Genomic DNA, 15652 nt, shown 5'->3' with positions numbered 1-15652 from the left:
TTCTCTGAAATCTCTTGCACTACGGACTACATATCAATGCAGGCATTTGTTGTACTTCTATTTTCTAACTCATTATGACCTCAAATAGCATCAGATGAACTACTTTATTGGAGACTGCCTCGAATTTGACATAATCTGCTCTGGTGCCACAATCAGTTTCACCATTGTTCAATCAATTCCCACACTAGAAAAGCTTCATTTCATTCACAAGTGTTCAGAATTCAGTGAATTAAAAGCAAAGCAAATCATTTTGAAGCTACAAACATCCACTGGCACTCAGATATTGTTGAGTGATTTGATATTATAGTCGTCCTCGGCTGCAACTTCACCAGCCACCAGGGGGCATATTTGCTCAGGGTTGAAAGCCCATGCCACATTTTGGAGATCATCTATTCAGGATCAAATCTGCCTCAGACCTGATATTAGCAGCCAAGAAGATAAAATATTCTAACATTATTTTCATAATTTATTTTCATTGCAGCTTTGTTCCATGATTTTAAACAGGAACAAAGGTGATTTGCAGAGAAAAAAATTTATATGGCATAATGCAAAATTAATGCATGCCATTGAGACAGGGGGCTCAAAGAATCACAAAGAGATCAGCGGGGCTCTAGGAAGTTTAAAATTAAATGAGAGCAATGGTGGGCTGTGTATATGTGAAGCTGCTGCCTCATAATGCCAGAGACCCAGGTTCAATCTTAGCTTTAGGTGCTGTCTGCCAGGAGTTTGCACGTTCTCCCAGTGTGGGTGTACTCTGGGTGTTCTGTTTTCTATCTACATCCCCAAATATATGTGCTTGCAGGTGAATTGGCCAGTGTTAAAAGCCCCAATTGTATGCTGATGGAATCTGGGGGGAGTTGATGTCAACGTGGGGAGAATTAACAGAAATAGATTGAAGGTAGGATTGGTGTGGAAGGAACTCATGGGCTGAAGAGCATCTTCTGTGCTGTACTTTCTGAGACTACATGAATTGCATAGGAACTAACCATTCAATCCAATAGGACCAAGCTGATTTTTATGTTACATTTGACCTTCCTCTCATTCTTCCTCATCTAACTCAATTAGCACAAGCTGTCATTCCCTTCTCTTCCTTTCCTTCCAGCTGGGACCAGTGCAAAGCCTCATAGGACCTAGAACTGCCAAAGGTGCAACTGAAATTCCTAGCCAAGGGCTAGTCATGTATCACTGTTGTGATGGACTGGTTTTCATTTAGTTACCACCTAACTACGGGCCTTAGTTAGGGCCTGTACTGTGCTGTACTGTTCTATGTTCTATAGGGGGTTATATGGGAGGCAGGGTTGTTGGCCGAAGGGCCTGTACTGTGCTGTACTGTTCTATGTTCTATAGGGGGTTATATGGGAGGCAGGGTTGTTGGCCGAAGGGCCTGTACTGTGCTGTACTGTTCTATGTTCTATAGGGGGTTATATGGGAGGCAGGGTTGTTGGCCGAAGGGCCTGTACTGTGCTGTACTGTTCTATGTTCTATAGGGGGTTATATGGGAGGCAGGGTTGTTGGCCGAAGGGCCTGTACTGTGCTGTACTGTTCTATGTTCTATAGGGGGTTATATGGGAGGCAGGGTTTGCGGGTCGGCACAACATTGTTGGCCGAAGGGTCTGTACTGTGCTGTACTGTTCTATGTTCTAACCGATCAGGAAGAAGAACCTATCTACTATAAAACTCAAAGCTTTGTGTTGAGTGAACACTATTTTCGAATGAACTCTGAAGCCTTTAAGAGTCATCAAATTCCAGTGGAAATGTTCTGAGATTAAAGAGTTAATGGTAGGATGAACACTTACCTGTTTAACAATGAAGCTGCGATTTAATCATAAAACCACAATCGACTGTAAATTCTACTGAAAATCATTTTACACAAATACACACACATGCATGCTATTTATTATCTGAGCACTCGGGTGTAAAACTCAGTACTCTATCGACAACTTTACAGTGTAATCATGATTCACAGACATGGTCTCTAAACATAAATGGGTGGGCATCGTTATCACACAGATTTCAGTGAATCTATTGTCCCTAAACATGAGATAGGTAACAAAGTATTAAACCAAATCAACAGAGGTAACAAATCATTAAACCAAATGACAAAAGCAACGAAGTATTAAACCATGTAAGAAAGGCACAAAGTATTAAACATCATGTCTGTTAATCCAGGACTCATCACACTTCTGAAGCTCAATTTTAAGCACACAATCTGTGAGAAGCTCTACAAATGTTAGGGTAATTACAATGAGGAAGAACTGTATTGCTTGAAAAGTGAAGCTTTCAGGCCATTTCACTCGTTACCTCAGATGGATCAACTAATATCAGGCTGTCAAGTCTTGGTTCTACACTTGGAAAATAATCCCTCCTTCAAATGTAGATGTGGAGTTTGCAATTCAGCATGGCTTCTCTGTTCATTAACTTTACCTCTACCACTAATTCACTAATCTAAATTCCTTCAGCAAAACTTTACCAACGATCTCACCCAAGAGATTTCAAATAACTAATTGTATGGCGACCTTAACCAGAGGTGGGAAGAGATCAGTGATTACAACCCAAGAACGCAGGACAGATTTATTCAGAGTTGCAAACTGCAAGATAAGTTGATGTATGGACTTACTGATAAGCATTCCAGTTATCCAACAAGAGATAAATGCAAACAAGAAGTTGTTGGAGCAACTCAACAGGTCAGGTAGTATCTACTGATGTAAATGAACAGCTGACTTTTGGGAGATGGCCAGTTTAAAAGGTGAGGGAAAAGACTAGGGGAAGAGCTGACAAGTGATAGGTGGATCCAGGTGAGGGGGTGCAGATGGAGTAGGGAAAGTAGGAATATTTTTTTAAAATATGAAATAATTCTAGCTGTGCACAAATTCTAGAGTACTGTGGTAAATCTGGTATGCAGATCAAAGGAAATTGACACTAGTTGATCAATTATTATTTGTTAACTTGTGTGAGTTATATGTACTGTGCTGTGCACCTTGGTCTCGAGGTGGTGTATATGTGTACAGTTGCATGATAACAATGTGGCTGTGGACTGGTTGGATCAAAGGGCCAACAATACCACAGGGGAGTTAAAATCAATCTGTAAGCAGTCCACTTTACAATGCACAATGGAAGTAATGAATACATTAAAGGAACAATTAAGGATTGTGTTAAGAGATTAAATGCTCCCTAGGTGTAATAATGTTAATAGATGATTCTAGAGACAGTCCGTGAGAAGTCACCGAATAAACTAGAATCCCTTTACAAGACCTTAGAGGCACATATGTTCTAGTTAGTGCTGTTTACTCAGTCAGAGGTTATAAACTCATTGAGAACAACTATATATGAAGAGTAGCTGCTTTGATAAAGGTTTTGGTAACAAAGCCTTGAAAAAATAACGATTATTTTTTCCCTCTTCTGAGCCTCAGTAGCAAATTTTGACCCATAATACTTGAGTAAGGCTGTCACCATAAAGGTGCTACAGGAATGCAGATCGTTATTCCAGTTATCAGGCATTTGGCTGGCTTCCACATTTTGTCCCCCCAACACAATTCCACATAAATTGGAAACATGGGTGGTGTGCCTGTGAGAGTCTGAAAGCTTCCACCCAGCAGATGCCGTTAAGAATGAGAATTATTTTAAATTTGTTAAAAAATATAGAAGGGAATTAAAGTGTGAGCTGGCAGGGATACATGTCAGAAAATAGGATAATGCTTAATCTATTTACACGGTCAAACAATTAATTCTATCCCATCAGACTACCAAGACATGCTTCTACTTCCTGCATACAAACTGAAGCTGAAATGGGAGAATCCAGTACAGCAAGTCCTACTGTGCTGTCTGAGGAGGCAGGAGAGCATCTATGCGACTGCTTTAACTCAGCAGACTGGTGCATGTTTAAGGAGTCAACTGCTATTGCAGATTTTAACTTTTGAATAGACCCCTTGTACAATAGAATGGACCCTTGGCCTCATATCTACCTTGTTTTGGTTATCTGAATGCACTTCCTCTGTAACTTTCACTTTATGGTGCATCATTATCGTTTCACCTTGTTCTACTTCAATGTACTGTGTAATGAATTGATCTATATGAACAGGATACAAGACGAGCTTTCGCTGTATCTTGGTAGAATCATAAACCAAATACAATCCCTGGGCTCACTGTACATGGACTAGATTTTCTAGCATGTGGGCCTGGTAACCTGCATCTGCCATCACCCCAGATCCTCTCTGGACATGGCAACGCACATGTGCACTGCTCTGGAAAAGCTCACATCAGGCTGGAGTGGAATGCTCTGAAAGCAGTGGGTTAGTAATTGCTGAGCAAATTCTGGTGCCCAGACCCGCCCGGGCAGCTACCTGCAGCTCTTGGATGTGCCTCTCCAAGTTCTCGGCACTGTAACCACTTTCCAGTGGAAGGAAACCAAATAAGGAGACAGCCTGGACAGAGAGGAGAGGAGAGGAGAGGAGAGGAAAACACAAGAGCAAATAGCAAACTCAGGTCAGATGCAACAGGTCACCAAGGATGACAGATTATGGTCTATTCATGCCATGTTGCTGAGGGACCTTAACACTGGCAGCTTGAACATCTGATCCATAGTACCCATGCCAGGACCCCTCGCAACCTTGTACAGATTGGTAAAAGCCACATTCCATTCTTGTTTTCCAAATAATCCATTATCTTTGCATCACGGCAGGAATCACAGTTTAGACCCAAAATTACCTCCTTAAACCTTGACTTGATCAGCAGAGCAGAAGACAGAGAACAGCAGTTGCTGCGTGAGTGTACAAGATGGTCAGGCATGCAAGGTCACATCATATGTGCAAAGCCTATCGTTACCTTGGAAGAATTCATTCAACAGCCTGCATGTTACGAGCCCGGTTCTTAGACAGACAATATGTCATGTAGTTTAATACTGAAAAGAAAAGACTCCAGGCCTAGTCAATGGCTGCAGTGAACTGACTGAGCTGGAACACTCAGCTGTGGACAGGACACAGGAAAATTCGACATTCGATTGAGACTGGGCTGGACTCCTTCGTCTGCTTGCCAGCTGGACAGGGTCCTGTGGTTATTTGCTGATGGTGGAAGTAGTTCAGATTACGGTCATCTACCATCTGGATATGTTCCTGTAGGATTGCAGTATCCATGGTAACAGGACAGGGCAATAGAGAGGGAGGAAAAACTGGGAAAGTGTATGATATGGGATGGGAGATACAACTCTACCAAAGGAGGATTAAGGCACTCCTTCCCTCTGTGAGCTTGCAGGACACCCTTGGGCAAGGTGTAGCACCTGCTTCGTCCCTCTAATCGGGATCTCATGAAGCCACGGGAGCAGGTGGTGGGTGGTTGTACGATAAGGAAAGTAAATGCAATGTTAGCATTCATTTCGAGAGGACTAGAATATTAGAGCAAGGATGTAATGCCGAGGCTTTATAAGGATCTATGAACAGTTCTGGGCCCTTTATCTAAGAAAGCTTAACATATAAGGAGTATTTGATGGTTCTGGGCCTGTACTCGCTGGTGTTTAGAATAGGAAAGCAGATCTCATTGAAACCCATCAAAAATTGAAAGGACTATATAGAGTGGATGTGGAGAGGGTGTTTCCTATAGTGGGGGAATCTAGGCCACTCAGAGGGCACAACCTTGAAACTGAGTGACATCCATTCAAAACAGAAATAAGTAAATACTTCTTTAGCCAGAGGGTCATGAATCTGTGGAACTCATTACCTCAGATGGCTGTGCAGGCCAAGTTATTGAGTAAATTTAAGAGCATCAAAGGTAGGAGATTAAGGGACAAGACAGGAGAATGGGGTTGGGAAGGATGGAATGCAGAGCAGCCTCAATGGACAGACTGGCCTAATTCTGCTCCTGTGTCTTACGGTCTTCTAGTGAGCTGGCTAGGTCCTGTGTGCCTTCATGTAGCTATCAAGATGTGGAGGTGCCTAATAAGGATTCATTCTGTGATACAAAACAATGGGAGCTGAGCAAAACAAAACTTGCTTTAAGAACATATGAAATGGGAACTGCAGTAAACAAAGCTTGCTCCACAGTTCAGAGACCACCATAGCTGATCTAACCTTGGCCCTCAGCATCACTTACCTGCTCTCTCCTCAACTCCCCTGCCATTTAAAGACTGTTAGTTTGCATCTGGAATATAAACAATAAATTCACCCCACACTTCTCTGCACCAAGGAGCTCCAAAGATTCACACTCTCTGAGAGAAGGAATTCCTCCTCAGTCTCAAGTGGAGAACCCCTCATCTGAAACCAAGCCCCTCAATTTCAGACTGATCCAGCAGGCTAAATATTCACTTAGTATCCACCCTGGTAACTCCCCTGAGAATCGTATGAATGATTCTTCAGGACTACATTATCTTCAATCGGCAGAAAGTCATTGACAATGCACCTCCATTTCCAGAGCTGGCCTCGCTGGATAGAATGCCTGATCTGAGAATCTGCTCATTCATTCATACCCATTTATAATGTCTTTTAAGAAGTATATTGAAACCATCAAGGACTACTTTTTTATTAGCTGTAACAAGTGAAACATTCATGGACACTTTGCTGTGTGGCAAACTGAATATAATTCTTTAGGAATCTCTTCCTAAATTAAGGACTAGCACACTGCATTTAAATATAAAAGAAACATTATGTTACTGTAAAATACAAGATACTCATGTCATCTTCAAACTTTATTCAGTTGTCAAAGGAGGAATACTTACAGCAGCCCCGCAAGGAGTTCTCCCCTCTAAATTGCAAAGAGTGCATTGTAAACATAATTATTTCCATGATATTGCTTATTATGAAACTGCTCAGCTTGAAGATTGACCATGGATCACCTTCTTGTGTGCAGGACCAAAACACGGTGCCCTTTGTACTGCTCTGGATAAACACACAGCTAAATTCTCAGGGTGCAAGAAATGGACAACCAAAAGAATTCCATCCAGAGATAGTCACACATGGTAGGTCAATCAAAAGTACAAACTAAACAGCAAGTAGTTGATTAACTAGTGCCACATTTGGAAGTTTCAATGGCATGTTTCAAAACTGAAAATATAAAAGATCTATTCACTACAATATAGCTATCCACCAAAGCTAAAGTAAATAAAAATTCAACTGTATTGCAAAAACAATATTAAAAGGCTATCTTTTCACAAATGTGTTTCTGAATTTATGGAAATGTAAACACTGATATATCACACTCCACAATCTTTGGTACAAGAAATCATTTTTCACTTCATTGACTATGATACTGTTTACGCACCAACTGACAATTACTAGAGGAATGTGTAAGCTGACTTGGTTGAACTTTGTCAATGATTAACAATTGGAGGTGGCGGATCAGAAGGTTCAATGGAATAAGTGGGGAGGCATTAAACTTGTGCATTAGAGGAAAATCTTCCTTCCTTCATGATAAATGGTAAATTAACCGTGCTCTTAATAAAAGATAATTAAAATTGCTTTAAACTAAACAAAGATACTGAATCATTTGTTTTCACATGATTAAACAAGATTTTTGAGTTAATGTCATTGGTACCTGGGGTGGCAGTTCTCCTCCATGTTTCTTCCATGTGAGTGTTGGCGAAGGATGTCCTCCTGCTCGACAGTACAACCTTACTGTATCACCCTCTGGGACCTCGACCCGTTGGGGACTGACTTGCACCTGAGGCATGTTACCAACACCTACAAATAGGACACAGCTCTCTTAAACCAGAGCAAAAAGCACAGATATGGGTGAGCAAAATATTCCTCAAGAGGTCAGCCACATTAGAATGGCAGGAGATGTGACACCTTATTTAGTTTATCTAACTTTTCAACACCCTTACAGCATAGAATAAACAGAACGTGCAGAACAGAAGCAGGTATGTCCATACTGGCATTTATATTCCACAAGCCTCCCTCTAACCTTCCTCATCCTACACTCTGTCCCTTCTCTCGCTCTTGATTTTTTAGGCTACCTTAAATATCTCTCACTTCTCACATTAACCCTCCCTGTGGTACAAAATACTGTAAATCCCAAGTCTTTGGGTAAAAGTATTTTTCCCAAAATCCTTATCTTTTTTTAGCTTCACATACTGGAGGACTGCTGCTTTTCTCTCCCTCATAAACAAAAACACTGTCTCCCCATGACAAACATCTCAAGCCTTTAATAAGGCCACAAATATCCTTCACTCTTTCAGAATAGGTAAAACCTCTTGATTCATTGCTACAAGGCTTCAATGCGCCCTCCCCAGTGTACTTTTTACAATGTGCCGACCAGAAATGCATGCACGATAGTTGAGATCTAACCAAGCTCTGACACAAGCTAAGCAAAACACTTCTACTTTTCAATTCCCCCATCAACATAAATCTCACTGTTTTTATACCTCAGTGAACTGATGCTCTTATTAAGCAGCTGTCACCACTTTTCATAATTTGTATCTTTGCTGCCTAAACTTTCTGCTCCTCTATCTCATGAGATTATTTGATTCTTAGTTCCAAGAAATTTATAGCGTCATATTTCTCACTGAAATAACAGCACTGCAATGTGAGCTGCCTTAATGACTATAGCCCAGTGGCACTCACATCTACAGTGATGAAATGCTTTAAGAGGTTGGTCATGACTAGACTGAATTCCTGTCTCAGCAAGGACCTGGACCCATTGCAATTTGCCTATTGCCACAATAGGTCAATGGCAGATGCAATCTCAATGGCTCTTCACACAGTCAGGATGTTGTTTATCGACTACAGCTCAGCATTTAACATCATCATTCCCACAATCCTGATTGAGAAGTTGCAGAACCTGGCCATCTGTACCTCTCTCTGCAATTGGTCCTCGACTTCCCATCTGGAAGACCACAATCTGTGCGGACAGGTGATAATATCTCCTCCTCGCCGACAATCAACACTGGTGCACAAGTGTGTGTGCTTAGCCCATTGCTCTATTCTCTGTATACATAAGACTGTGTGGCTAGGCATCGCTCAAATAACATCTATAAGTTTGCTGATGATACAACGACTGTTGGTAGAATCTCAGGCGGTGACGAGAGGGAGTACAGGAGAGAGATATGCCAACTAGTGGAGTGGTGCCGCAGCAACAATCTGGCACTCAATGTCAGTAAGACAAAAGAGCTGATTGTGGACTTCAGGAAGGGTAAGATGAACGAACTCATAGCAATCCTCATAGAGGGATCAGAAGTGGGGAGAGTGAGCAGCTTCAATTTCCTGGGTGTCAAGACCTCTGAGGGTCTAACCTGGTCCCAACACATCAATGCAGTTATAAAGAAGGAAAGACAGTGGCTATACTTCCATTAGCAGTCTGAAGAGATTTGGTATGTCAACAAATACACTCAAAATCATCTATAGATGTACCGTGGAGAGCATTCTGACAAGCTGCATCACTGTCTGGTATGGGGTGGGGGCTACTGCACAGAACCAAAAGAAGCTGCAGAGGGTTGTAAATCTAGTCAGCTCCATCTTGGGTACTAGCCTACAAAGTACCCAGGACATCTTCAAGGAGCGGCATCTTAGAAAGGCAGCATCCATTATTAAGGACCTCCAGGACCCAAGGCATGTTCTTTTCTCATTGTTACCATCAGGAAGGAGGTACAGAAGCCTGAAGGCACACATTCAGTGATTCAGGAACAGCTTCTTCCCCTCTGCCATCCAATTCATAAATGGACATTGAACCCTTGGTCACCACCTCTTATGTAATATGTATTATTTCTGGGGGTTTTTTTGCATGATTTTTAATCTATTCAATATACTGTATGTATACAGTAATTAATTTATTTATTTTATTCTGTTTTTTTCTATATTATGTATTGCATTGTATTGCTGCTGCAAAGTTAACAAATTTCATGTCATATGCCAATGATAATAAACCTGATTCTGATTCTGCAATGCATTTTATAGACAGCAGAGACACTACAACACTGTGGTGGAGGGAATGAATATTTAGGCTGGGAGACAAGGTTGAAGAAAGGTGGAAGTTATTTGCAAAGTAAACAGTTGCCACTAGATTTGTAAATTTTAACCAATGTTGAATAGCAGACTGACTCTGGCATGTTCTGGACCCGAGTGGGGGATCAAGTTCCTTTATTAGATGTTTTATTAAAAGGCAGATGTCATACTCAGCTCACGACATCAGCTTGACAGCACATTACAGAGAATTAATGCCCGGCTTAGATTGACTGAGAAAATATTACAAATGCTGAGTGAAATACTACTGAGTATTTCAGTGACAGCGAGAGGCATTCTCAATGGTGCATAACATTTTAACTGACTGGCAGCTTGTGATTTTTAAGAATAGGTTGTTGCAATCTCCTAACCATTGAATACTGCCAAAGCTGGGCCTGTGCCAGCTGTCAAGAAGGTGGAACGCAGACCATTTTGGTTACTTAATTTAATCACATTATGCCAATCAGTCCACAAGATTAACACTATATAGTCCTTTAACAATGGGCTTCACAGACCTCATCAATTGAAGGGAGACATTTAATCCCCATTCCTGTAGTGTGGTTCTGCCTGATTACACAAGAATGTTTCTGCAAATGTGATGAGACCTTCCAAACAGTGGAGAAATGGTGCTCAGGCCCATGTTATCCACAGATCCAGTGAATGCTGCTCATCACCCCATAATATGGTACTGATAATTATCATAAATATTGTGTTCATTCAATAATTATTGTCTTTATTCAATGCTTTACATGTTAATTTTATGCTAGAATTTTAATTTACTGATTTGAAGTGCACTGAGTTCTCCCTGTAAATGACTTTTCCATATCTGACCAAGGTTTGGTTAGTTGAAACAAATTTCTACATGTTGCCTGCTGCAGTCCAATTTGCACCATAGATTCAGACAGCATGGAAGCAGGCCAATCATCCCAACACATCTATCAGTGGGCACCCATCCATATTAATCCCACTGGCCTACCATCCCTAGATAATTTAAGTGTTCAACCTCCTAAATGCTGTCAGTGTCACCATTCTCTCAGGCAATACATTCCAGATACTCAATAGCCTCTAAAAGATCCTGCTCAGATCTCGTGTCAATCATTAAACCTAAGCACTCTGGTTTTATCTATTTCTAAAATGAGTCAAAGTTATCTGCAGTCTGCCCTTTCTCCACTTCTTGTAATTTGAAACACCTCTGTGATGTTGCCTCCTAACCTCCCTCACTTCAAGGAAAACACTCAGCATCCCTGATCTCTCCTTTTCATCAACCCTAACCAGAACTATGGACCAAATCCTTTTTGCTTTGCACATCTACACAAGCAATTTGACAGCTGCACCCCACAATTCCTATCTCCATGCTTGACTAACATTCTGGACTTGAACCTCATTTCTGTAACCTCCATCAGCTCTTAGGATATGTGTCCCTTTCTGTTTGGGCCTTTACTACAAATTTCATTTCATTCACCCCCTTTCAGTTGCATTTGACTGATGCTCTAGACCTTGACCATGATGGACTTCAAAACCATTACTTTTATTGCAGCTGTGGTAGAGAGAATTCAGGAGTGTGGGTAGGGAGCCAATGAAACAGGCTGAATAGTCTCGGAGAGCAACAAGCATTTGAATTTTTTTGGAAGTGCATTCATCCAGGTTAAGTGGAGGATATTCTATTAGCTCCCTAACTTGTGTTTAGGTTACAACATGGGGAATAATCTTTGGGAACTCAAGGGACTGAGCCACACATTGAGGGGGGATGGGGGTTTTGACATCCAGTCTTTGATTTGCTCCTGTTGCCATGGTATTCACATGACTGGTCAGTTAAATTCCTGGCTAGTTGATGTTAGAGATCTGATGATATCAATAAAATTGAGAACCAAGGGCACTTTCACTTATCGGAGACAGGCATTGCTTGGCACAAGTAGATGAGGATAAGCCAATAATAGAAAGTAATAGTATCATGTGACAATATTTCTTACTGTTCCCCAGCACAAGAATGAACCCTGTTTAGAATTTTCGACATGCAGAGAAGGATTGCTTTGCTATTTGGGGTTCTGGAAACACAGACCTCATTGAGGGGTCAGCAGTGGAAAGGGCGAGAAACTTCCTGTCAAAATCCTGGAGGATCCCTCCTGTGTCCAATACACTGATGCAATCACAAAGACAGCATGGCAGCAGCTCTACTTCATCAGAAGATTCAGGAGATTTGGTATGTAACCAAAGACTCTAGCCAGTTTTAACACGTATGGTGGGGAGTATTCTGACTGGTTACATCAATGCCTCCTGGTACGGAGGCTCCAATGCAGAGAACTGAAAGAGGCTGCAGGGGTGGCACACTTAACCAGCTCCATGTAGGGAACAGCAAACCACACCATCTGCAAAGAAAGTGCCTCAATAAGTTGGCATCTGTCACTAAGGACTTTCAACATCCATGACGTACACTTTTCGCATTACTACCACTGAGGAGGAGGTACATGGGCCTGAAGACCCTCACACAGCTTCTTCCCCTTCTGCTATCAGATTTCTGAACAGTCTATGAACCCATGAACACTATTCCATTATTCCTCTTTTGCACTGTTCTGCTGCCAAATAAAAAACAAATCAACCAATTTTATGATATAATGTCAGTGATAATAAACCTTATCTGACTTTGGAGTACAGGAAAGGTTATTGATAGAGCAGGTGAAGTTGGATCTAGGATACTGCCCTGAGGAAATTTAACTTGATTCTTACTTTGCACATAGAGAATTGCTGTGGCGATGTGGTGTCCAGCACTGTTTGATGCTTTGCAAGAATATTCTGCTTCATCAGAATGCTCTGTAGCGACGATACGGAGGAGTCCACCCTGAATTACTGCATTTGGTGAAATAATATTACCTTGACCTCCTGGAAGATAGAAGCACCCAATTATCATAATATCCATATTCCAGAGTTCCTTCCAACATAGAAGGGAGCCATGCTGGCTCTTAGACAAATCCGATTCCCCCACATTTTCCCTGTAACTGACTCTCTTATACACCTTCCCAATTCTCCTAGTGGCCAATGCACCCAACAATCATGAATGTTGTTGGGAGCGAGCAGAGATAAAAAACATTTCACAGGAGGAACATGCAGACTACACCAGAGGTCAGAATTGAACCTGGGTCCCTAGAGCTGGAGAGCAGCGGTTCCACTAGCTGTTTTGCTGATATCATGTTATGAACTAAATTATTTTATTGGTCACTCCAGGAGATTATTTGGACTTCTACACAGAAGCAGATTAAGATGACTGCATATCTCTGCCATTATTACCTATCACAGAATAATTACACCTTCATTCCCTCATGCAGTGGAGGTATAATTCTGCAAATCTGAATGTGGAAATAGCGCTTAATAACAAAGATTATTTCCCATTTTTGAGACAGAAAGTAACCCATTCCCTTGCCTTCACTGTGATTGAACACCAGCTTGCACAAATCAGCAGTTCTTGCAAAACTAATGCCAGCATATAATTCAGGATTTTAAAAAGCATACTTCAAAAGCTTGAATGCTAGATAATTTGCAATTATCTTCTGCCTTGACAGAACTAGTGTTAAAGAGGATCCTATATTTGACTTTACCAGCATTTAGAGCCAAAGGTGAATGTTCTGTAACAACATTCCACTTCCAAAATTTGGTTTTCAAATAAGTCAAATACTCCGCCAGTTGGGAGTGATCCAAGTATCTAACTAAGAACAGTGTTTGGATTTGCATGAATTCCTTGGACATAGTTGTACAGGTTCCTGTATGTGTTAATTTAGGAATCCTTGCACTCTTCATTCCAAATTCCGAAACATGTAAGGACTTGTGCATTACCCGAGTCAAAGCATGTGGGACATTTGAATGTGAGCTGTGCGGTTGATTTGCTAACATTTAGCATGCATTGTAAATTGTACTCAGTCTGCGATCATGAAATCGTCTGAAACCTTTTAGTTTTAATGCGATGAGTGAACTTACTGTTTGATTTTTTTCTTTGAATAAGGGACTGTTTTAGTGAATGTTCTCTGGTATGGAGGGACAAATGTATTTTAAAATACTTTTATGAATGGTCCAATCTTAGCTAAATAAAGATAAGCAATCTACGTGACAGTGTGCTGCATATTCTTACCATGAACTGGGCAGCCTAGGTTGAGAGTAAGATTAGGAGATTCTCTTGTACACTAGCTTCCTGCTCAAACATACCATTGCAGAAAAAGTTTGTGAACCTTTTGCAATTACCCGATTTTTTGTATTAGTTGCTCAGATGAAGATCAGACTACATTTTGTAAGTCACAATAATAAACACAATCTGCCTAAAGTAATCACACATAAACAATTACACTTTTTGTATCTTTAATGAACACATTGTTTAACCATTCACAGTCCTGGCTGGAAAAAGTATTGAACTCTTGTATTTAATATAATCATATAACAATTACAGCACGGAAACAGGCCATCTCGGCCCTTCTAGTCCGTGCCAAACGTTTACTCTCACCTAGTCCCACTGACCTGCACTCAGCCCATAATCCTCCAATAAAGACCTAACCTGTTCAACCTTTCTCTGTAACTTAGGTGCTGAAACCCAGGTAACATTCTAATAAGTCTCCTCTGTACTCTCTCTCTTTTGTTGACATCTTTCCTATAATTTGGTGACCTATAACTGGTAGAAACTCCTTTAGCAGCAATAAGCTCCACCGAACGTTTCCTGTAGTGGCTGATCAGACTTGCACAATGGCAAGTGACCATTCCTCCATACAAGACTGTTTCAGTTCATCAATATTTATGGGATACTTTGCATGAACAGCCTTCTTCATGTCATGCTACAGCAACTCAATTGGGTTAAGGTCTGGACTCTGACTTGGCCATTCCAAAACATGAACTTTCTTCTTTTTAAACCATTCTGTTGTTGACTTACTGTTTCAGATCATTGTCTTGTTACATCATCTAAGTTTCAGGTGATGGACCGCTACACTGACATTCTCCTGCAAAAAGCCTCGAAACAATTTTGAATTTGTTCCCTCAATGATTGCAAGCTGTCCACCCCCTGAAGCAGCCCCAAACCCTGATGCTCCTCCGACAATGCCACACAGTTGGGATGTGCAGTACCTTTTTCCTCCAAACATAGCGGTGTGCATTTCTGCCAAAAAGTTACAACAGAACCTTGCACCAGAAGCATTGTGGAACATCCAGGTGGCCTTTTTGCAAACATGAAATGAAGAGCAGTGGTTTCTTCTATGGTGTCCTTCCATAAACACCATTCAGTGTTTCTCTGATAGCAGACCATGTACAGATATTTTAGCACGTTTGAGAGATTTCTGCAGGTCTTTAGCTGTTACCTTTGGGTTCTTTTTCACTTCCTTCGGCACTGCACGTTGTGCTCTTGGTGTGTTCTTTGCAGGACACCCACTCCCAGGAAGCATAGCAACAGTACTGAATTTCTTGCATTTGTAGACAATTTCTCCTACTGTGGACTGATAAACACTCAGGTGTTTAGAAATGCTTTTGTAGCCTTTTCCAGCTTCATGCATCTCTACAATTCTTCTTCTATGGTCCTCTGAAAGTTTTTCTGATCAAGGCATGGTGCACATAAACAGATCTTTCTTGAGAACAGCAGACTCTGTCAGTAGCCTGATTTTGTATGTCTTTTTACAGGGCAGGGCACCTCTACAACCAACACCTCCGATCTCATCTCATTGATTGGAACATCTGACTCCAAATAGATTTTGTAGAAGGCACTACTTCAG

At 41.2% G+C, this 15652-nt stretch overlaps 1 protein-coding gene across 6 annotated transcripts in view; it reads right to left on the bottom strand.

Annotated features, from left to right (window-relative positions):
• Positions 1–15652, bottom strand: part of hspg2 (heparan sulfate proteoglycan 2) — a 528874-nt gene that overhangs the window by 153573 nt on the left and 359649 nt on the right. For 5 of the 6 annotated variants that reach the window (XM_073031647.1, XM_073031648.1, XM_073031651.1 and 2 more), the window contains 3 exons: positions 12645–12797; positions 7519–7664; positions 4341–4421 (listed from right to left, as the gene is read on the bottom strand). In XM_073031647.1, the coding sequence (XP_072887748.1) occupies positions 4341–4421; positions 7519–7664; positions 12645–12797 (380 nt within the window). The remainder of the gene's footprint in view (positions 1–4340; positions 4422–7518; positions 7665–12644; positions 12798–15652) is intronic. The other variant, XM_073031650.1, reaches the window with a different exon arrangement.

The sequence above is a fragment of the Hemitrygon akajei genome, chromosome 29, assembly GCF_048418815.1.
Source record: "Hemitrygon akajei chromosome 29, sHemAka1.3, whole genome shotgun sequence".
NCBI classification, from domain to species: Eukaryota; Metazoa; Chordata; class Chondrichthyes; order Myliobatiformes; family Dasyatidae; genus Hemitrygon; species Hemitrygon akajei.
The sequence above is the reverse complement of the archived record's forward strand: the minus strand, read 5'-3'. Positions and strand labels throughout refer to the sequence as shown.